This window comes from Manacus candei, unplaced genomic scaffold (assembly GCF_025592945.1).
Source record: "Manacus candei isolate 608988 ecotype Guabito, Panama unplaced genomic scaffold, ASM2559294v1 h1tg000008l, whole genome shotgun sequence".
NCBI classification, from domain to species: domain Eukaryota; kingdom Metazoa; phylum Chordata; class Aves; order Passeriformes; family Pipridae; genus Manacus; species Manacus candei.
The window spans coordinates 14,956,814-14,981,660 of record NW_026138056.1 but is presented as its reverse complement, the minus strand read 5'-3'; the positions used below and the strand labels follow the sequence as shown (position 1 = coordinate 14,981,660).

Below are 24,847 nucleotides of genomic sequence, written 5' to 3'. Positions count from 1 at the left end.
ACCAGCATGTGGTCCTCCATTAGAGCTCCAGAGCCAAACAAAATGTTACTTTGCATTCCTTTAAAGCTGTTGCTATTACCAATTGTCATTTTACTGTGTGCCTTCAGTTCTTTATTAAAGAAAAATCTTCATCCTCAAGACATCAGATTTGATAAGGAAATAAAGACATTAAACAAAGCCACCCAGTGGAAATATTATTTCAGCAATTCCAAATTCTGTATGCTACACAGCTGATTCAGAGGAAGGTTCTGTGACTAGAGTTGATCTTGCAAACGGTCCTTTAGCTATTTACCTGAAGGTGAATCCGACTGCTCATCAGACACCTTTAATGGTGTCAAAACAACACGAGGAACAGTCTTGTTTACCATCATTGAGACTCCATTTCTTCTTTTCTGCTGCTGTCTTAAAGCCTACAAAAATGATAACAAAACATAGAACTGTAACAAAAAAATAATGCTTATAAGTAAATTACACAAGACATTTCTCTACCATTAAACTGAATCCCTTAAAATAAGCATAATTTACATAGCTACTGACTTGCCAGACTTCATACTTGTCCTCTTTATGTCATTTTCCTTTAAAATATAAAATCAGGCTTTTTTTCCTTTTTTTATAAAGAGAAAGAAGATGCACCTTAGAACATTTTCCAACCCAGTTTTCACAACAAAGAAGCACATAACTGTTTGCTCTACCTTAACAGCACAATGTGATAACCCATGGAATCTGAAACTAAGACTTCCAAAAAAAAAAAGTAAACCCAAAATGCTTCAAAACCAGAATAAAAATATATATGTCTGCACATCTCTCGCAGGTGCATCCTCTCCAGTATACTGCTCAGTCAATCAAGTTAACACGGAGTGTCATCAGTATGTACAGCATGTAAGGACTACAGTATTGATGCACTCACTCAGCCGTGAGTAGTGCTGCACAAAATCACTGAACATGGCAGGAATCATTTATTTTCGTGAAGGGAATCAGTCCTAATCTTGGAAACCTTGCAGCATTTGGCTTCTGTCTGTTTGACTTTGGGCATTAACCTTCAGAACACGAACATGATGGTGTTCTGGCAAATCTGGGGAAAAATGATACACGAATAAATCTCTAAAAATGGGAGTGCTTTGTGTTTCATAAATGTATTGAATACAGGGTTGATAATGTAAGACAAAATATTTAAAGATTAGAAATAGCAAATAGCCATCAGACTATTTTACATGGAAAATGATATCTCATTCAAAAGATCTTAAAACACACAAATATGAATACCTGCCAATTAATACATCTGCAAGCATTAAAATTCTGGAATTAATCAGAATGGGTTGGGCTTAATATAGATCTCTCCTATTCTCCTGTCTATTTTTCTCCAATCTTACTGTGCACTCTCTTTTTACAATTGTGATTTGTGTTATGATCTTGAGGGGGATTTATTAGAGTAATACTATATGAACAAGGAACATATTTAATATGAATTATCCCTATAGGTTTATGAGCATGAATGACTGATGCCTTACAAGATTTAAGTCTGTAACTTTAATGAATCTGTAATATCTTTCCAAAATGTTCACATAGTTAAATAATAGAAAAAAACCCCAACAACCTAAAAAGAAAGAAATCGATATTGGTCTATTCCTCTAAATAACACACTATACAATACAAAATACACCAAGCCACACAGAAGCTATTTCATCGATTAACCCCTTTTATAGTACTTCTTAAAAGACACATAAGCACTGTGCAATAAAAAGCAAATTAGAACACTTGAAAGTAAACAAAGAGAAGAAGCTGGTCAGATCTGCGCTGAACCAAAGAAACAAACAGCCCGTACATAAAGAACAGCCCGTACTTCAAACATTTTTAAAATAGAAAATTCATATTGGTCTTGAGCAAGCATAGCCAGACTTACAGACAGAAAATTCTAAAATGTTAACATTTCTGAAAAATTCCCCACATTTCCAAAAATGACCCTCAGTGCAGTCCTGTCAAACCAGGTGATCCTTAATTAACAGTAAAACCACTGAGACAGTAGCAAACAGTTCACTAAAAATTAACTGAAAAGAAAGGCAATGTCTGCACTAACCACACACCAATATAACCACAACCCAAACTTCGTATCATTGTGCCCCACAGCCTTATTTGCCCGATGAAAAGCAAAGCAAAGAAATATCTGTCCTCAGTGTCATCCTCCCTAGGCAAATGGTTAGAGCCCAAATGATGCTCCATATTCTCCACCAGCCTCCTTCTGACATTCTAAGACAATTTCCACCTCTACCAAGGGTCCATAGCCTTGTTGCCAGCATCCATAAGAAAATACTATTTTAATGATTTATACAGCCACTGTGACAAAGGCAGATTTTTTTGTAAAGCCTCACAGTTGATTTTCAATGCTTTAGACTGAACTCTCATAAAGGAGAGAAAGTAAACAACAGTGTATCCTCCACCAGTGACAGGCAGTCAGCATTTGTACACCTCAGGTGACACACGTGCTGCTGGAGTGAGGGGAGTGGTACCCAGTCGTTGTCAGGTGCACCACTTACCTTCTTTTGTGTTACAGGAAGGCCCCTTGTGGACCTTAAGCACACATTTCTGCAACTCATCTGGCATTTTCAAGTACAAGCCACCCCATGTTCACAGAGCACTAATGCAAGACACTCCCTGGACAGTCAGAGCCATAAAACCAGGGAACACAGTTGGAAGCAGACAAATGTAGCTACCAGAACTATTTACTCTGAGGCATAGCCCACTTCTCAAGCTACAGGCTAAGCTCCTCAATACATGAGGGTCAAGCACAAACCTTAAAGACACCATTTCCCTTGGACACACATTTGTTTTTCAGGGTTTCTTTTTCCCTAACGTCAATTGTTTCACTGCCAGTCCCCCATCTCCTCCAGTTTAAAAATGCAAGGAACCCATTAGCACACTAGGCCCATAGTTAAGTATGTAAATCAGTCTCTATGGGATGGCTCAAGCTGACAGTAAAGCTATATACACCTAAAAGACAGCCTGTAGAATGAAAAAAAACCACAACAAACCACGTTGACACTAAAATGCAAGTAAAACTTCTAATACAAAGTGTCAATGAATTATCCTGTGTACTGAGATTAGAAAAATAATCTTCCCTATGCCTATCTTTTCATTTGTCAAAGGAATGATATGAGGCATGAGAGGAGGGTACAAAAATAGCAAGTAAATAATCTAACATATGATTTGCAGGGCTGAGATTCTGTGTAGACATTCTGTTTAGTGGGACATATCATGCCCAGCTAATCACAATTTTGTGTTAAATTCTCCTTTGAATGTGAAGCTGCAGGGTCTGAAATTTTGGATAGACAAGTCTTTGCAAGACAACACTAGCAGCAACCCAGCAGCAGGAGAAACTGCTGACTGACACCTAGTTACAAGGAAAGCCAAACACCAGAAGGAGTTAAGTATAAACCGAGGACACTCTCTGTACAGTCTCTACTGAGGACAAATATATAACTTCTCTACACTTAGCCTGAGGGATATTAATTTTAGGATACAAGACTACTGTAGGATAAGACAAGACTCTTGTATCCCAAGATTGATTCTACTTAGCTGGGAAGTCAATGAGATTACTCCAAGTAAAACATGCACCAAACACTTTGCTATATTAAGCTTTTAGTGCACCAAGCTAATTTAGTGCGTTCCTAGTCACCATGATAAAATAAATCTCTAGTTTTGGCTCTTCTGGTGATGGGAATAAGCACAAAGTAAATGAGTCAAATTTGTAACTAGCACTAAAGAACATGAGAAATGTTGTAACTTATTCCAAAAAAACCCAAAACCAAGTTCCAGATTTCACTGTAGATATGAAAACAGTAACTAATACAAACTACACTGGCTTCTTTTACCAACATGCCTTTTGCATCTCATCCATATTAGAGATACAACCTCCTAGCTGGCCTTCCTACAGAACTGCAAGAAACAGCCAATGATATTAACAAATGGTAAGGTGTTATTTTCTCCATGGAAATTTAGAGAAAAACACATATAGTGCATATGATAGTTTACTTAAAAGTATATTTTTCTTTAATGAGACTCTATATTTACCTTTCAAATGCATTCAATCACTTTGTGCTAAATTCTTGAGTTAAAAAAGCGCAAGTTGTAAATACCTAGAACTGATCACCGTTGAAGTAAAACATTACTACCACCCTAACTGTACAGTAAAAAAATAAAAAAAGATAAAAAAATGAAAGTTCATGTGATATACAAATCAAAACATTAAAAGTTCTCTTAACAGTACCACCAAAATACAATACTTACATCCAAGCCTTTCACAAGCAGATTTGCAAAGGACATCTGTGAATCTCTTGCACATAATGAGTATGAAGAATTCCCAATATTCCCATTCATAAAAATGAACCTGTGACCATCTGTTGAATAATACTGCCATGGTCATTACACAGGGCTTGGCATAATTATTTTGTTTAATGAAATTATTTTTATTGCTAAAATCTTTAAGTAACCTATCAATTCACTTTCATCCGAAGAACTCAAAATAAAATAAAAATATGAAAATTAAGAAAACATAAACTCTGAAGACAGATGGCAAAAGAAAAACACCATGAAATTAACAGTGAACTTCTAATTCCAAGCAGTTTTTTAATAAAGAGGTGACAAGAGCAAGTATCCTTCAATTTTTCACAGAGTTTCTGTCCCTGGAATATTGCAGTGTGTTGGAGGTTTCGTGCATACCATTATATGCCTTTAAAAATAATATAATTTTAATTGATCTTAACACAGGAAAGAGTTCTTCACCCACGTGACAAAATGGTTGACTATCTTCAGTAAGAACGCATAAAGTCATTTTTGAAGAAGGAATGAAAGGAAACAATATGACCTAAAAGGTAACTGGAGAGAGGGGCAAAATACATCCCCAAAAGAGCACAAGAAGCAAAATGTCAAGCTCTATGCTCTGATTTCACTGCTGCTTTGGATTTTTTTTATTATTTTTCTTTCCCACATCTTTTCAACTCAGAATGAAAAAATGCAGTACACAGATAAACCATTAATGCAGAAAACCACTTTCATTCGAGCTTAAATGCATGACATGCTGAGAATGTTAAAAATTAAGTTATTAACAACAAAGACATGTAACACTTGGTTGCATTAAGCAACATCGTCCCAGATTTCTATTTGTTCCATAAATGTCAAGTCTACATTCTGAAACTTGTATCATGAAACATAACCTTTGAAATTTCACACATTATGGATCAGAAATGTAAAGCTATGGAATTCTTCTGCAATGTGAAAACACAAGCTATGATACACTGAGCAAAGTCTACTGCATAAAATAAATAACAACTCTACATCATGGTCATGGATCCCAAATTGACAGAGATAAATAGATTTATAGTTTATCACTGATTCACTTAACACCACCACAAAATTCAGTCTTTATCATCTCTCTCATCCTCATTTTGTTAGTAAAACTAAGACAGCCTTAAAATTACGACAGCCTTCTCGTGCCTCTGTTAAATTAAAATTTCTCAGTGGCAACCTGTTTCATGGATAGACGGAACAGTTAAACTAAAACAGTAAGTACCAAAAAATCGTGAAGAATAAACACATTATTATTTTCAGGATAACACTAATTCTTATATTAAATGTACATTCAAAATACTTGGTTATAAGCATGTGAACATAAGATTAAAGCATAATAAAGGTGTCCTATGGAAAAAACTACAAAGTGCCATTTCCAAAGCAAATAAATTCACTTCCAACCAGACTTGTACCCCAAGCATATCGGTATGATGCCCAGTGTACACAGCTGAACATGTGGAGATGAAGAGCAGTATTGGAATCACCAGGATAGAAGTTTGGAGACCTAAGGTTTATTTTCAAATAAATGCTAATAACTTCTCAAATAAGCATCTCTTCTAGCCTCATGCCATCCTTCTACCTTGTGACACTTCTGTCTGTATTTGGAATACAAAGAATTTCTTGTTGCATATTTGTTTTTTAGGTCCCAATAGTGTTCAGGGTCTTTCTGTAGGACTACAGTATATATAAACAATGAACATTTACCTGTGTAGTAACCAACACTGAACTAAAAACTTGCATGTTTGCAGGGCAGAGACAGAGAGAGAGACGTGTGTGTTTATGTGCATGTCTGTACACCTACAAGCCAGCACTGCTTTCTATAGGATTACAATAATGCAGTTACAGCTACAGTTGCTGTAGATCATGACTGCAAAGTAAACGTTTTTGTTGCTTTCCCAATCACAGAAACAAGAGAAGGAAAAAAAGATGTGATGTGTTCAACATTTGTTCTGAGTCGTATGTGAATGGTAATGATGATGGCATATGCATCAACCCAGTAAACGTTTTTTCCAAAGAGAAGTGTTGTGGTTTTTTTTAATTGTTTGTGTAGTATTAAACTAATACCATCTATCAGCTGAAAAGTGGGGAAATCTGTTTTTTGGTACAACAAAGCACATATAGGTAAGGAAACAGTTTGTAAAACACAGTTTAAAATCAAACTAAAACAAAGATAGCAGTGTCAATACAAAATCTTAAAACAGTAATCAACGTTTTCCATTAGGTCAAATTTGCCATTGTACTCTGTATAGGGTCCAAAGCATACAACAGAGGCTTCAGGGCTAGACTACCATTCTCCAGCAAAAAAAACTTCTCATATTACCTCTCAGAGAACTTACATTGCACCAATGCAAGCAGTGTAACGCCTTTCTGCCAGACATCCTGTTTCAGCTTGGGTTCTGCCACGTGCACACGCATCCTGAGCACACAGCCTTCTGGGGACCTACTCTACAGCTCTCAGAACAGCTTGTCAACATTTTGTAGGAGGTTTCCTCGAGCTAAGAAGAGTTGTGAGCTGTTCCAACTCCTGTCTTCCCCCAAAAAGGCCAACAATTTCTAGGATGCACTTCAAAATCAAGGCCTGATTCATTGTCACCTGGGTATAAATTCATGTTACAAACTATTCAAATCAAAAGCTGTTCTTTTCATATGGCCCAAGAGAAGATACTCACTTCAACATTCACTGCCACTATATGGAAAAATCATGTAACATCATCGGAAAAGCTTAACTGGATTATATTTGCCATTAATGCAATCGCAACAACCAATACATCTTAAATAGTTCCCCAGGCTATTAAAGAAAAACATGATCAGATAAATGCAATGCTTACTACTAGGCTGCTATCCCCAGTTTGATTATCTGAGACTTGAAAAAAGCAACAGCAGCTACAGAATAGAAGAAAGTGAGAGTTTTCAATCCATAATTCGGAAGAAGATTCCATTACGTAGCAACGGTAGGTTTAACCAAAGGTAATGCTTGTGCCATATTTTAAGTGAAGGACACTATCCTACAGTGAGGTAGGTGGGCAATTACACTTCAACATGGTACTGTTCTAAAGCTGCTTTAAAATTCCTTAGTTATTTCTCAGACTAAGAAATTCTGTGAAATACATTTATTAAAACAGAAAACGTGCAGGAACACTGTAAAAAGCATGCTATGCAAACAACCCCATAGGAGAAACAAACAAGCAGAGTGCCCCAGCAACTGGGAGCTAGTTATTAAAAAGCAGTACAAAGAGAATGCAGGGATTGTGTGGATTCCTGTCCCTTTCTTTCCATCACAGGTAAGGGATGAGGACCAAGGGGATGACCCAGAAGAGAGTCTCATAAATATTGTCTTGCGTCTTACCAAAGCACTGTGTTGAGCAGCTGGTACATGCTGCCCATGCATATGGACCTTTAGGGGGACATACCGTGCAGCCAGCCTTCGGGCAATGCATGTACTCCCTGAACAGCTTCGGCTGGAACTCTTGCTCTTCCAGCTTCTTCTCCCCATTATGCAGTCTCCCTGCCATAGCTTCTCTGTTCTCTTCCCTAGATTTGTCTTGGTAATCAGAAAATCAGTTTAGTTTATCATCTTCAAATTTCCATTTTTCTGAATGCATTTTGTAAATTCCACTGTCCCTTCCCATGTCTCTCTAGAAGTCAAAAAGCAACATGTTTTCCTTCTTTTCCATTTGTTGACACGAAAATTTGTCAAGAATCACCACTTATGTTGCCAGACATCTGATGAAATGCTTCAGCTAGGGAGCCAGAATTCTCCAACTGTGGCATTGGTAAATTTGTAGCATCTGAAATGAAACACAGGAAGATGGTTAACAGAGACACTGAGGAACTGCAGCAAACTCTCTATAACAAGGAATTCAGTACAAAAAATACCTCTCAGTTCAGTGGATTTTCAGAGCCTTTCAGGAAGACACCCTGCACTTAATTCTAAGTGATAAGGACAAAAATCATAATGATCCTCTCTGTCACCTTTGCTTCTTTGGGGCAAGGAAGGGAAAGGAGGTCAGGCAAATCTATCAGGCTTACGTCAGAGCATGTGAGTGAGTAGTTGCTCAAATGAGTCAAAGGAGAGACACCACAGACAGACTCATACAGGATTACTTCCTATGGACAGTAAAATGCTTTGAGATAGCCTGCATCTGGCTGTAGTCAAGAAAAGAAGTCCTAACAGAATGAGTGTGGAGGGAGCAAGACTGGTGAGTTTGCTCTTGTTCTTCTCTCAGAGCAAGATAAGCAGTGTGAGCTGAAGACAGGAAAGCAAATTCACACCAGCATCATGGGAGATCAGGATTCTACCTTCAGTGCCAACCTAGGCACTTGGACACCTGTGTCCAAAAAAAAGAAACAAAGAAATCTTGATAAACGACTTCTGTGAATCGGGTAAATCAGGGCTAAATTACAGTGTTAACCATTCTGCTCCAAAATTTAATCTCCTGTAGGCTGTAGGTTGGTTTCTAATAATTATGACACTTGCAGTAGAAAAGTCAGCCTGAAATGTTATTTGGAGCTGTACAGGTCTATTGTCCTATAATTCTGAAGCAACACATGAGCCAAACTATAACTTCCCCATAGCTCTATTACTGCTTGGGGTCTGACAGCATCCACTGGAAAAAAAAGGGGTGTGAAGTAGCCACTGCTACTATAAGAACAAATCATATGGATGGGTGCCTTCCTTCTCAATAAAAAACTGCATCTACCCACTTTATGAATCAAATAGTGGCACTTATATGAACCCAGTCACCAAGCATGCAGACAAAGCCCAAAGTTAAGAAAAACAAAACAAACCATGGCAGTAACATACCTTGTGTTGATTCCCTTAATTCCTGAGCTTCTCTCCTCCCAAACCCACTTGGCTGCTGTCTCTGGAGTTTCTGTCTCTACAAAGAGATCTGGATGCCCAGCACAGTCTCAGACATGTCCTGGTCTGTATTCAGATCCTGAGTCTGAATGAAGTATCCTTCTCTTCTCCCAACAGAAAATTTATGGGTACCTTTCTTGGTGCTGATTCCAAAGTGCCAAAAGTGAGGCAGTATTTTCTTCCATGTCTGGGAGGTCTACTATCAACCCAGACACCATTATATTGTATCTTCTTTATCCTCTCTTGGTACTGACCCAGGAAACAACTGGTACACTGATGGACAAGGTGCTCTTACATTTGGCTATCAGAGTCCAAAAGACACTAATACCACCTCAATGTCCTGGATATTCACACATTCTCAGTGTTACCTATGTGAGGTCAGTTTGCAGGTATGATCGTTTCTTCTGAGAAATGTTCCAAGAACATCTTGATAGATATAGACAAATCTGTATATAGTGAAGACTTCCAAAAAAAGTATCACCTCAAGTCAATGGAACAGAAATTGGACCAGAGAGGAGCATGTAGATACTATGCCTTGATGTCCGTACTTGAGTAAGCCTTGTCCAGAGCAAGCATAATTCACACAGTAGTGTGACCATGTACCACTGCTAGCAGATGCAGGTGTAGTTCAGTACTTTCCCAGGAAGAGGTCCTTACATGGGTCTGCATGCCAAAATTCTCGAGTGTGAAAATGAGGTAAATCAGTATGGAACTGATCAGTACTGATAGGAAATCAGCATGTGACAGCGTGCCATAAGCCTTCTTTTCAAAGGTATTAGATCAGCAACAGCTGGGCACACATACCCAAGCTCTTCCATTAGCAAAAGGGAAACAGAAATATGCAAAATCTGCCATCAGAAAGCCAAGCATAAAAGGCAGCTCTACACCATAGGCTCTTTTGTCAAACTCCATGAATGGGAACTACATTTTGGACATTACACCCAGAGTAAAGTGTAAGCATTACACGAAAGGAAAACTGAAACTCCCTCAGAAATGAAAAAGAAGCATGAAACACACTCAGCGGTAAAACACTCAAAATCTCTCTCCCAACAAGGACACCATGGAAGGTGGTGAAGCTAGAAAGCTTCCATACCAAAATGGCAGCCCAGCCTTTGAAAGGTGAGGAGACGAGGTCTGATCTGTGACATAGACCTTATGAAAGTCCACTGCAACTGCAAACCTCCTTATCCCCTGCAAAGTACCCCAAATCCACTGCTACTTGAGAGAAATCAAGACCAAGGGGCAGGGCTCAGAAAATGCCCTTTCCTCCAAGCTCCTCGCATAGCTCAAGAAATGCAGTGTTGTGACTAATTTGATTCATGAGAACATTCTAAAATGAAGGCTGTTTCAAGGTAACATGAGATTGCTCTGTGTAATCTAAACCCAGGAATATATCTCTAGAATCCACTAAAAATCAAATCATATGTAAATCCAGCATATAACAATTTAAAGAGAATTATATATGAGTAGAGTGGTTAATAAGTAGATAAACAGTGGAGAAAATCTTCTAATACCAGCTCAGATCTTCAAGCAGAACTTCCCTCTCACTTTAATTTTAATGGTTACAAAAGAAACACACACAAGACCAAGGTAATGTTAAGAACTCATTGGTTTTAAATAAATTGAGTAGGAAACTGAAAACTATCTTGTAGGTTTTCATTCTGTGAAGATTGTTTAGTAATAGATAAAAAGCAATAGCTAAGGAAGACCCCATCACAATATATACATACAGTATATATACATCTATATAGCATAAGCACTTGCTGAGAGTGTGATGATACTTCATCCTCTGTTACTTTAGCATGGAACCAGTAAGTTTGTATCAGTTAAAAGAGTTTTGCATAAAAATGTCAAAAAGCTGCTTCAGTATTCAAAGGTACTACAGGTTCTTTGTACAAATTTTAGCTACAGTGTATCCATAAAAGCAATAGAAAGACTAGAAAGTGAAAGAATAAATTTCCAACAGCAATTTTATAAAGGAAATCACTGCTAAAGTTTATTCACCTCCGCTACAACGACAAATCAAATCTGCAGTGTATATATGGCAGTAGCCAACACTTGAAACTTCAGAGAACAAAGCAAAAATCCACTATTCCATCATAAAAATGTCCATTTGTCTAATATTGTACAGAGTAAACATTTTGCTGATAGCTGTAATGCTACTTTCACACTCTGAAGTACAGGATCTAATTACCATCAACCTAATTAAAACTAATTTTTTTTTATCGATTACTTAACTTTCTGATGTTGGTCTAACCTCAGCCTTAGGGAATGTTTTCAAAGATTCACATCAGTGTTATGACTTTTTATATTAATTAAGCTATTCTGACTAATTTGCCCTTTTAAAAATTATTCTCAATGCTATCTATCTGCTAAGTGACAAATGGTAGAATTTAAATGATTACACAAGTTCAAACATTTGTGGCTTTGCTCTTTTTGTCTTCTCCTTTCTCCTTTGCCCTTCCCTTTGCCTGCTCCCTTGACCTTAGGGAATTTCACATATCACAAAAGACCTGTATAGAAGAGTTTCCAAGAAGCTTGTCTTTTTCACAACTATTCTCATGGTTAGCGAGCTGTTTTGTGACCATTGTTCAATTTTCCTGACCAAACACACATAAGACCACAATTTAATAATCCTTTCCAGTCCTCAAAGCCTCTAAGTACAATATAACCTTCTGTGAATGATAAAGGTCTATTAATTTTACTGGATTTAAACTCAGCCTGCATGAAAAACTAAAGTGTTTAGAGGATATGTGGACAGGTTTTGCTTAACTTAAGTCTAAATCAAGAACTTGGCAATAAACTACCGCATGAAATACTAGATCTCCACTAACCATAACTAAGAGAGCAGTTATGAGAAAAATTAAAACATCATCATCTCATTATACTAACACTTCAGAAAAGTTGCAGCCCAGAATTGAGAAGACATAATGATAATTTTTATTTTTTTTTAATACCTAGTTTTTAGTTTTTCATTTGCCTGGCTGTAAGCTTAACTAATTTAGCACTGTTCAAAAATAATTTTCACACTGTTATGCTTTCAGTTAATAGCTGACTTTGAATAATCAGCTACTTTTACAAGCTTTACTACTTATTATGGAACATAAATTATCCAAATCATAAGGGTTTTTTTTTTAAAAAACTACCCCAGTTTTATAGTCTGTAGTGCCAAATACAGTATGAAAGAAAAATTACTTAACAGACCGTAAAGAAAAACTGAACAGCAAGTATACCTAGATTCTTACCTATCAGCAGCACTTCTCTCAAAATATTTTTTTTTATTTAGTTTAAGCCTCGTATAAAATTTCCAACATAAATGCTTACACAGAAAAAGTAGGGATGTGATAATATAAACAATTCTGATTACTCGAAAAGCACTTGAAAAGCCATCAAACTCACAACAAATAAGACTGCCCCATCGGTTAAAAAAAAACGAAACCAGAAAAAACTCCCAGCATTACACCACTAAACAAAGCACTAAAAATCCTCAGAAGATCCTTTAAATTCTGCTGAGAATGACACACATGCTAGAGGGAAGCCAACTGATTATTAGTCAATACAAGCTTACCTGTTTAAGTGCTTTCTTTGTGTGCTGCTGGAAGGAAGATACTAGCTTGCTTTGCACCGGTGCATTAGTAAGGCTTGAATCACGATTGGAAGACATTTCTTCAGATGTCTGCTTTGGGCAAACTTTATAAAAAGAAACAAAAAATCAGAATACTGTTATGGGGGTTATCTTCCCTATGTCTTGAAGAGCCCCGAGGACAGGAAAAAACCCCAAACAGGCAAATGCTTGGAAAACAAAAAGCTCAGTGTAAAATATTCAGCTAATCTTGAGGTCCAGATCAGCTGAAAATCCACGCATATTCTAAGTAAAATGCAATGCTTCACAAATATTTGTACCTCATCATACCCTTTCTATGCAGTTCTGGAGGCCTTGCATATTTTGCCTTTCAGGTCCTGAAAGGTAACTGAAATAGTTTAACTATGGATTTCACATAGAAGCTGGACAAAAATTACCTTCCTCACCAACACATTTTTAATGGATTGTAAGGTGTCTAAATATGCATTTATACAAGAGACACGGATGATCCTTGGTTCTAGAAATATTTATACACATATAACTTCATGCCAATTTGTAATGTCATCCTAGGAGACAGACTCATCTGTTTTATATGTACTTCTTGGTAAAGCTAAGAACACACACTTTCCTGTTTAACAGGTAGACTGGAATCTCCTGCAAAGAGGAATTCTGGTCTCTCAGGTAATACGTGCTGTTATACTTGTCAGTCTTCTAAATAACACATGTTTTAATGGACAAATACTACAGCGCTTGCATTGAACAGCCTCTTGAATAAATGTTGTGTGAGACACAGAAAAAAGTCTCCTGGTTAAAAATAAATGGAAATGTAATTAATTTTTTTTTAAACAGGTTTTTTTTTAAACAGATATGAAAGCTGTAAAAATAGCTGGAGGATCCTATTAGTAGCCAGCAAGCTCAACTAAAGAGCTGTAGAAACCTTCACGCTCTTAATGCCTTGCATTATTACTACTCTTGCTCTCACTAGTGTCCTAAGATTGCCTGGCTAAACCAGCATTATCATGGATCCAGAAATGAAGAAGTCTTCCATTCTCCTATGCTGACTCAGTTCAAGTCTGCCTTCCAGCATTGCTTAAAGTTGGTTTGTGTGTTGACATATCTTCTTTATAAAGCTTTGAAGCAGTAAATGGTTTTCCAAGATTTACCATACTTTGCACACCACCAGAATAGTTAGAAGACAGTCAAAGCAGCTGTACAGACATGTGCCAAAAATAATGTAGCCTGATTTTTTTTTGTCTGTTTTCTCCTCCATCCTTCACTGGGATGAGCAGACACCTGAAGCAGCCTTCTAACTCCCTTGCCTTTAGCAATGTTTCATAGAAGAAATATTGTAATTTTTTTTCTTTGTGTTTGCAAAAAAAGATAAAGACAATTTAGTTATCAATAATTAATGGCCATCATAAGATGCATGTGATAAACTTTTTTTCACACTGAAAGAAAAATAATTAATGCTTCAGTAACAGAGAACACACTCCATGGCACTGGTGTTATAATTGTAATATTAGATTAAAAATTTTCATTAGCAGATAAGACAAATGTTGTTTTGTCATAAGATTTACAACTGATATTTGTCATTTTTTCCCTTGTACTTGAAGGATTTATCAAAATACACAAAGAAACTGCAACACAAAACAGTTTCTGAGTTACAGTATCACCTGGTTTGGATCAATCTTTTCCACATGATGAGCAAAGCTTACTATCAAAAAAGACAACTCAAAGGAGCAGCAAAGTGTCAGCAGAAAACAAATAGCTGGTTTATATAATCTACATCACTGTAATCGCTAAGCTCCTGAGACAAAGAATACCTACCAAAATAAAAACTTGACATTTCAAATTACACAGTTTCTGTCTTCTCTTTCAAAGAGAATTTTTTTTTATTGTTTTCTGTCAAAGTCTGAGAGTCAAAGAACTGAAGAAAAACCCCCATAAATAGTGTGAGCACACAAACCCGAGTTAAGGAGAGGAGAACAGAAGAAACTTAAAAATGCTTAAAGAATGGAAACTGTTATACACTTAACTGCTCCTCCTAAAAGAAGATAGATACTACATGACCTGTCACGAAAATCCTATTCCTGTTCTCCAGGATGACTGCAACTCCTATTAGTCTTGCTCAAATGGGAAATTTTGATTTTCATTACTGTGATGTAGGATGTTACCCAAGAGTCTCCCCTATTTATTCTGGTGATAAAGTTCATCCTGAAGAGGTTTGACAACACTAACTGATGATGTTCAACACTACAACCATTAATGTCAAAGTCATCATACAGCAGGAATAAAAATAAACATAGCTCTATATTAGTTTTGTGCTTTCACTCATTTCTCCTCTAACAAATAAACCTTTAAGTTGTGACACGATTTATTAGAGGTTATACATTTTATTTCTATTGTTACTTCAATTTTGCATAAAAATATTACCAGTGTGTTGGTTTATTTTGCTTCTGTTTGTTTAAAGCTTTGACAAAAAAAGTTAAACCAAGGAACAGAACAGGAAGTGTTCTAATGAGTGAAGCAACTGGCACTGAAACTCACTGAAAAAATTAATACCTTTCCATCACTGTATTCTCTTCTTCAGGTACAGAAGGAATACCTCATTTCAGGCTGGTTCTATAGGGCAACCCAAACCTAGTTTCTTCAGAGCTTTGAAAAAAAAAACAACAAAAAACCCTACAAACTTTTTCCTGTAGTCTATGATTAAAGAAATAGATATATGAGGTTGAAATCTGCTGCTTAAGAAAAAGTCAACCTCATTTATTTACAAAAAACGATACTTCCTTTCTAAAATCTATTTTGTACATTATATTTTTTCTTCACATATCTAGTAGCTTTAAATAGTAAGTAGCTATTTTCTATGTTTTAATTAAATTTCCAATTTAAAACCAGCTTGATACAAATCATGGCTATAAAACCTAATCATCTAGTAAATAAAAGAAGTCATTGCCTATTTTCCAAAAGTAGAAGACATGAACATTAAAAATCTAAATACATTCTGTTAATTTATACAGTTGCTTAATAACATACAGTCTATAACTTTGTTAGCAAAAAAAATAACACCAAAATTGACATACAGGTTTTATTTAGAGGATAATCATGATATTTTTTATGACTTTTCCGTAGGAAATGAAACAGAAATATGAGACAATGAATAAACTTAATCTTTTAAAGAAATGTTTTGCTACTTAGTAATTTAAATCAAACTGTGTCAAAAAATCACTATACTAAAATGCCTGTGATCACAGAAAATTGTATTTATTTATTAATTAATTTCTATGGATGAAGTCCAACTGCTTTTCTCTGAATGGGTCAAACATTCATTTCAAAATGACATTCATATGACAGCAAAACATGTAAGTGCTTGAAATGAACATTGATGATCGTAGTGAAAAAAACAATACCTTAAGAACAGAGCAGGCATTTCTGATATGGAGACCAAAGAACACAGTAAAAGAAAAACAAATTCAAGAAGAGACAGTGTTCTTTGTACATATATGTGAATTTGGAAAGCTGCAACTAGTTTGTCCATAAGCAGTGAAGATCCATGAATATTATCAGATCCTTGTTCACTTGAAAAGCTAGATCAGAAAAGAATGTTAAAAATAAACTGGATGCTAGGGAGGAAAAAAAAACCTGGAAGAATGTGACAGATAAAGGGAAAATATTTGGGTAGCAAATAAAGAGGATTCACCATTATTGCTACAGTAGAAAAAGGAAACAAGAGCAGTTTTAAGCCTACAGGAGGCATTTCCATTTAGTGGAGAATAATTAGGCTCCATTCTTTAAATCGGCTTCCTCAAGGGCCAGGACCAAATGAAGGAATAAAGCAAAAACCAACTATTAAGCCATAAACTGCTAGGTTATGAGCTGGAAGAGCAGCTGGGTTTCTGAAGATAAGACCTCCTTAGTGAGTGTTCAGAGACTGTTAACATGAATGATAGAATTAGAATTACTTAGAAAAAAGAGCATGTTAAAAATGTTTTCACCAAACTCCATTTAAAATAACTTCCTCTCTTCCATTTTTCCAAGACTAGTTTTCTTAATTATTATGAAAGGCTATCATTTATAAAAATCAGCAATATTGTCTTTGAATTTCAAATTTTATAGGCTATCTCTGTAATGTTTTATTACCTTTTAGTTTCTCCGCCCAAGAAATGACACCTATGTAAAACAAATTAGAAGACACATTTCTTCAAAGAAACAATTTTTAGAGGAAATTGGCCACTGAAAGTTATTCGGAATAACTGTAAACAGATTCATATATAACTAGATGGACAGAGAAATTCCTGTCCAGTGAGGGGCTTATTTTCCCAAAATCAAGAGCACAGTTCATTCCAATTTTAGTCAGACTATACTGATTTAAAAGCAAACCAGCAAAATCAACAGCAGTTCACTTCCTTCTTTGTTAAAGAAACCACAGCAGATGAGAAGGATTGTTTACTAACGGCCACATTACAAAACACAAATTAATATTGTTAACATATGCTGAAGACTAGAGTCTACCTCAAGCATAAAATGTATGCACACACTCAGGAGATATGAAACCTCACAGAGAAGTCCCTTAGGAGAACATACACATAAAATCTCTCTCTAAAATACCCATAAAATTCAATATTTTCTTTGTGTGACACAGATCTATACTTGTATTGACATAAATGGTTACACTTTGCCAACACAGATGTATCGAGTAATTCACCTCCATCACTCTTTGATCTCTAGAGCCCAACTTGCCAAATCTGAACAATTCAGAACTCGGCTGTTGCCATCAGCTCTTGAAAATGAAAACCAGTTTGGGAGTTAGTTAATTGCACGAGTTCGCCAAAACAAGCAAATCCAGATGTATATATCAAGGGTACTACTGTGATTGCAATATTCTTTTTGAAAACTTGTACTGTGAATTGATTAATAGTATTGAATGGTATTTTTCGGAAAAAGACACCAAATACCACATCAGCTTCGTAGCTTGCACTGAATCCCACTATATTCACAGCATGTTTTTGAGCCCAAACATTTCACAAAGCATAGAAAACTGTGAATTCATATTCCAAAGGAAGTCAGCATTTTCCGCTAAAAATATACAGCCTGTCATCACTAAGCCACCAATTTCTAAGGCCTCATTAACTACTGTACAGGAAAAAAAAAGCGGATGAGAAAGATCCTCAAGCTCCACAGTATTTTCTCTCATTCTTACAACTCCCCTCAAGTGGCAACGAAACAAAAGAAGTTAAACTCGATCCTGGGTACTGTATTTTTATTTTATAGTTACCTGCAGGGAGATGAAACAAAAACACACCAAAAAAAATCTAAAGCAAAGTGAAAAACTATCTCTTGCTGATGTATCATCTAAAACTCTATATTCGAGCTGCTACTCCATTATTGCTCTTCTGCTTTTAGAAGATTGTATCCCATATCCAGACGTGTGTCACAAACATTTTCAGTAGAATCATCCAATATTATTCCCAAGAAACAAGATGGTAAGGGTAACAGGTTTCCCTGAATTGTCAGAAATTCCACTCCTGGAAAGAAACTAAACATTTAGATGTGGACTCAGGTTTCAAACAGTGGTGAATACACATTCCCCGCTACAGAGTTATCCTAGGGTTTCCTAATCCAAAAAGCACAAGGTATGGAGCACAGTAGCTACAAGCAAAATGTCAGGATTCAGCACAAATCTGATCCTCTGCTGTCCGTCATTTTGTCAACTACCTCTAAGAAAACTGCCTAGAAAATTAATTCTGCCATTCCATGATCACAGTTGAAGAACATACAGTTCTAGGAAGTGCTGAAAACCAAAGTGTCTCCAGAGAAGACGTACGTGGCTCATATTTGGGCAAACACCAGAACCTGTGTTTGGGCTGGGGTGGGAAGTCACACTACCCTAGGAATTGCTATCTCCTCCACAGTTACATCGTTGTGCATTCCACTGTTTGCATCAAGACAATTTCTAATCAACTGTGCTCCGTGGCTGATGGATTAGCCCTGGCTTCGGAAACCCCAGGGACAAATGTTTTTTGAGAACAGAACATCCTATTGATGGGCAAAAGGATATTATAGTCATCATTTTCCCAGGCAACAATAATTGGGATTTTACTTCTTTTACCGACAGCATCTTTACATGCTACTGCTGTATTTGAAGGAAATGGAATTTTAAAGATATGAGACTGCAACAGAGCCTCTATTAGAAATCCCATTCCAAACAAAATCAACTGTACCGTAAAGAGTTTCTTTAATATATTCCTTTGGATAAGGTGGGGAAAGAAAAGGTCTCCATAGCATTTGAAAAATCCTGAGGTGGGACCATTCCACTTGTCCATTTAGCAATACTGATGTGGAGTAACAGCTTTTGCCAAATCATGTGTTTATAATTGTTAGGAATTTTCATATTATTATGCTAATAAAATTGTTCAGTAGCCTGCCTTTGTACTGGGAAAAATGTGCCTGCTGAGGATATGATTCTTCTGCGTTTGAGTGTCACTTGGTACTTTTTATTCCGAAAGACCACCATTTAAAAGCCCACAAACAGACTGAGGCTGTCACTTACAGTTTCACCCTCTGCTTCCAGCTACATTTAAAGAGGCATTTTTTAAACTTGTTAAACAATTTCTGATCACTCTGTCAGATTTGGGACTTTGGGACTCTATCACAGTGGAAATGAGCAAATAAAAATGCAATCAATTGCGCAATTAAAAATTCAATGTGCAAGCAAAGCCCATCCTCATATGTATCACACATATTCTAAAATCAAAGTCAGAGAATTTCATAAAGTGTTTTTTGCACTGAATTAAATGCTACTTTTATGCAACAGAATGGTTTCCTGGAAAGAGAAAAAATGCCAGCTTTAGTGTGAAAAGTGTAATTGCTCTGTTAGATCAAATATTTTCCATAGAAATACCTTACCTCAAATATTAACAAGTCATCATCTTATCTTTGACAAACTAATTAGACTGTCCATATTAAATTTCCCAGTACAAAGGAGGTATTTTTTCACTCAGGACTTCTTATATGTTTTTTCTAGATCCTTTCCTGTTTTCCTTAATTTCTTCTTACAGCTATAATGAATGCAATACACTAGTAATCATTTAACTAGTGTTATACCCAAAGGAAACGCTGTGCCTATATGCTTTAATCAGTACTATCAGAGTTATACTCTAAGAACTGCATTGGACTAATTATCAAAAGCATCTCATTTATGTTCAATTCATTTTCTGTTTTGATCCTTAAATGCTCTTCAGATACACTGATTTATTGAATATATATTTCTGCTGTGCAAATGTGACCTTTTTCTTCACTTTAAAGTCTAAAAAAACTCACCCTGTTTGACTGTAATAATTTACAAGGCAATCAAGAGAAGTCCTGAAATTATTATTTATTATCAATAAATTTAAGCAAGAAGGATTTTATAGTGTTCAGAAAGTACTGACAAAAAATATTGAACAGAGTGGTCAAATCACACCCTTAAGAGCAAAAATGCCTAGTGTGGATGGTGATCTCTATGTCTTTGCTGATTAAACAATCTGTAATTTCAATCCATTAAAAACTGGCTGTATTTCTTGGGCATGTTCCTATTTTTAAGCCAAGTCTCCTATACTGTAAATGAAATCAGTTACAGAATTCTATGTGTATATAAATGATACCTTTACCAACAAAACTTTCGGTCTCAAGAAAAGCTATTATCCAACGTGTTTGACAAAACTTTGTTCTGTATTAGCTGACCGATATGCTATTTATGAAATATATGCAGCTTTTAATTTTCTATTGATCACATCCAGCACTGGCCTTTCTATATGTAATACAGACTCACTATTGCCATCCCATTTATTCTTTTTTAATACACCCATTGCATGACCAAAAAAAATTAAAATGTCTTGTTCGCAAAAAATTAAATATATCGCAGTTTTCCAAGATTTGTTAAAGATTACATCAGGGGAAGTTCTCAGCTTTAAAACCAATCTAGGTGTAATTTAATGCTCTACTCCAAATATTCTAAAACATAAAATTTTAGCAGCTTGTCTTTTATGTCACCACAAGTGCTAGAATTATTTTTATTATTGTAAACTATGAAAATAGTACACAGCCTCCTCCCAGTCAAAACCCATCAATTTTCTACTTCTGGAATTATGACATCCTATTTACATCCTAAATAATTGCCCGTTTTTTGCCACGATTTTTTATTTGTTTGTAACAAGTGACATCAACTTGTGCTTTGTATTTGTAACTGTATTTCCACTGTTTTTTACTGTTCTATTCTCACTGCAATTTGAGGAAGTGTACATTAACAACATCAACAAGTTTTCTGAGTATCAAACAGGAACTGTTAAAGAACTACAAGCATGTAAGTTCACTTACACATGCAGCATACACTACATAAGCATAAAACCACTCCTCGTGCAGAATTTGATAACTGATAGGCATAACAGATCAATGAAAATAAAGACGCAGAAGCCATTTAATAATTCTTGACTTTTTTGTTTTCCACAGAGCTTCAAAACTTCACTACTAGATAGATCCACAACAACCTGTCTTGCACTCCCATCCCTGAACTCTTTGCGATTTCCAGTGGTGCTAGAGACCAATACTGAAATTGCAGTATCGGTCTTGTACAGGTGCAGCATAGAAGCTAAGTAAGTTGCTCGAGATCAAAAAGCAAGTCTGTAGCAGAACAACATGAGCTGAGCCTTTTCATGTCCTAGTTGTAAACAGGGCACCCTCTCACCATACACCAAGTGAGCCAAAACAGTAGGCTGCAGTCCAGTGGTGGGACAGGTTGTGGGCAGGTAGCAGAAGAAAACTGATTAAGGAAAGGTTTCAGAGGTCCTGGGAAGTTTGATTTTTTTTTTAATAAAGTATTCACTTTATAAACATTTTATGAGTTTAGTTGTAATAAGAATAATATTCACTTCTATTACTTGCAAGTAATTTTAGGTGACTAATATTTTCTTTATGACCAATTATTAATTCTCAAAAAGAAAAAATATTTCTAAGGTTGCAATTTTCAAGTTCTTTCAATGCTTCGTTTTCTCATTATTTTAGAGAAAAAAAAAAATCACAGCATTTGATACTTCAACATGTCTTTGTCAGGATGGCACACAGGAGAATCTCTGCCTGAAACAAAAAAAATACAAACCTTTGTCCTCTGCCCAGAAGTCCACTGAGGGACCAAGCCCACATGTCCACACTGAAATCAGTGAAATGTCTATCTGACAACTGCAAGTCTGAAACCCAGTAAAGACAAATTACTCTTTTAGTTGTGGGTCCAAGAATGAAAAAATTGTAAGTCAAAAAATTACCTACTGAAAACACACCCAAAGCACTATTCTTTGTCTTTTAAAACCTTAAGTTAAATAAAGGCACTTAGTGTTCCTGATTTCTTTATAAGGCCAAAAAAGAGAGGGAGTCAGTCAAAAACAGTTCCACTGAGTACAAAACATTACTTATACTGCTTGGAAATCACACCACAAAAATCTCAACAATACTTTTTTTCTTTTCCCAAAACATGCCCTCTAATACTGAAATTAAAACACCTACCACCATTTTCTTCTCCATTATTATTGTTTGTCTCAGCCATTTCAGTGCCATCTAACTCAGATTCACATCCTAAATCCAATGTTCCATCAGTAGGGCATGTTGATTCTTCTTTCTACAGTTAAAAAAGAAAAAGAAAACTAAAATTAACAAGGAAAAAAAAATCAATCATGATCCTGCTGCATCTCTGAAAATAGATTACTGCAGTGTACTCGCATGCTTACATTTCAAAAAGAAAAAAAGAGAATAAAATGAAATATGCTTGTGAGTTACTTTAAAGAGAGCCATAAAAACAGACCTTGATTAAAAAACCGCAAACCAAAAAAACTGTTTTGTGAATTCATAACATGCTATTTTAAAAAGAAAAAAGTCAAATAAAATGCAAGATCTTCCACTTTTTCTTCTTCTTTATTTTTTTTTTTAACAGAAACAGACTTGTTTGGCTGTTAAAAATCCTAGTTTTCCAGCTGAGTGTCTACAACACTGCAGCAAAACACAAATCCTTTAATGTTTCTTTTCTGTCTTTGCCTGTTTCCTGAATTCAAATAGCTGAAGCAACCTGGAGCTCAAGCATGGGAGTGATTGTGAATACCTGGAATTGTGCCAAGAATCTCTCCCGATTTAAAGAAAAACAACAGCATTTGTTCTAGTGAATTGGGAAACAGAGCTCCTGAAAACTATTAATTTAGTTTCAGGTACAGAATTTTTAGTTATCAGGAACAGGTAAATCTATATACTTTTATATTTTTATACCCTTATACCAAATCTGTCATAAATTACAACAGATCCTTCCCCTCAGCCCAAAATTTTAGTTGATTACATTTAGACTGCCAAGCAGATAATCTCACTTACTTGTTTCTCATCTCTGCCTCACATTCCTCCACTCCTGTTGTGAAACCCCTCTAAGTTTGATCATACACAACAAGAAAAAAATTCCACCCACAGAAAACATCATGTTCATAGCAAAAGAGAAAAACAAAACCAAAAAGGAATAGAAATAGCATAAAGGCAAAATGTTATCACTATAATTATATTCCTTCCCAAAAGCAACCATGCAACCTGTAAATTAAAAGCTGATTTATATTAGACTTGCAAATAATTTTTCACTATTCAAAAATCAAACATTAATACAATTACTTAATGAGAAAATCAATGATCCTCTTGAGCTCACAGCTCATAAAACAAAGGCCTTTCTGTGAACAACTCTGACACAGCAGCATTTTAGCTAAGCTGCATGTTTTTTATACCATGTGCCAAATTCAAGAACATGTATATGCTTTCTAGGATAAAACATTCAATGTTTACTTTCATTATAAATCCTTTTAAAAGACATCTGAAAGCAGTTAGAAGGACTATCAGGTCATTTCCTCTCCAAAGAATCTAATCTGTTTACCTTTATATCTATTGAGACATTCATAAAATGGATTAATAGCTATATGTACATTCCATTTACAAAATTTAAACTTACTTTGAGAGCATAGAGTCCTGATTTCCCAGGGATTTTGAAGAATGTTCCATCACCTACACGAGTGTTAGTATGAAGCATTGCATTCAGGCAAGCTAATGGAGAGGTTCCACTGAAAAATAAAATTGTGCAGTCCAAGATTGAGTGCCTCTTGCAAAACTATTCCCTCAGTCTATTTTTTTTAAACTCATGCTTGCCTGGTTTTTTATTTTTTTTTGCCCCCTCTCTTTTTTTTTTTTTTTTTTAATTCTCTCAACCCTGAAAACATCTACATTACAATAACAGGCCAGTTTCAAACTTAATCATATGCATCTGTCCCCTAGGCTTGAGGCAAAAAGTCTGTGAATTATAATTATGCTTTTCTTCATACAGCAACCAGTTCCACATTCTGAGAGAACCAAAGTCCAAATATTTATGTGAAATTACTTCATAAATAACACCACGAAGCCTCAGTTTTAAAATGTTACAGACAATGTGGTTGCTGCACATGAATGATCAAAACAGTACCAAGTTCAAGGGCAGCTGCATCCCATAGGATGAAAGGCAACAAAAGAATAATAAAGAGCCCAGAAAGAACACATTTAAAATTAAAAGTAATATATAGTAAAGCCACCTTCTGGCTTAACATGGTCAGCATGCATTATTATACATAAATATGAACACATTTGTACCTTTTATGAAGCATTATCTTTTCTAATTAGAGTTGTTTTAGAGATTAAGAGATTGACCTACTCAAGGTAGTAATTGTAATACCACTGTGGAATGCATATTAAAGGAGTATTTAAAAAAGAAATACAACACATTAAGAAAAAAGAAGTATTTGGACAGGGATGTCTTTGTAGTATATGCATGTTTACATCTCAGAAAAAGAAAGCACGTTTCCAACCCTAGTTAGACGCATACTATTCTGAAAAGTTGATCTAAAAATGGTGGGCAAGGAAGTATTCATAAATTATTTTATTTTAATTTAAAAATTAAAGTACAAGATTTATAGATGTACTATCACATCTTTGTCCCCATTTACTGGCTACTGTACACAGTGTACTCAGGGACTGAATCTGAAACT

General features: G+C 35.7%; 1 protein-coding gene across 4 annotated transcripts in view; it reads right to left on the bottom strand.

Annotated features, from left to right (window-relative positions):
* The window catches only part of ASXL3 (ASXL transcriptional regulator 3), a 129,807-nt gene that overhangs the window by 48,973 nt on the left and 55,987 nt on the right, over nucleotides 1–24,847 (bottom strand). The window contains exons 4-7 of one of the 4 annotated variants that reach the window (XM_051769645.1): nucleotides 23,785–23,893; nucleotides 22,320–22,431; nucleotides 12,771–12,892; nucleotides 293–410 (exon numbers count right to left, since the gene is read on the bottom strand). In XM_051769645.1, the coding sequence (XP_051625605.1) occupies nucleotides 293–410; nucleotides 12,771–12,892; nucleotides 22,320–22,431; nucleotides 23,785–23,893 (461 nt within the window). Of the gene's footprint in view, nucleotides 1–292; nucleotides 411–7,751; nucleotides 8,130–12,770; nucleotides 12,893–15,347; nucleotides 15,425–22,319; nucleotides 22,432–22,540; nucleotides 22,611–23,784; nucleotides 23,894–24,847 lie in introns of those variants that run through there. The other 3 variants (XM_051769627.1, XM_051769637.1, XM_051769632.1) reach the window with 3 other exon arrangements.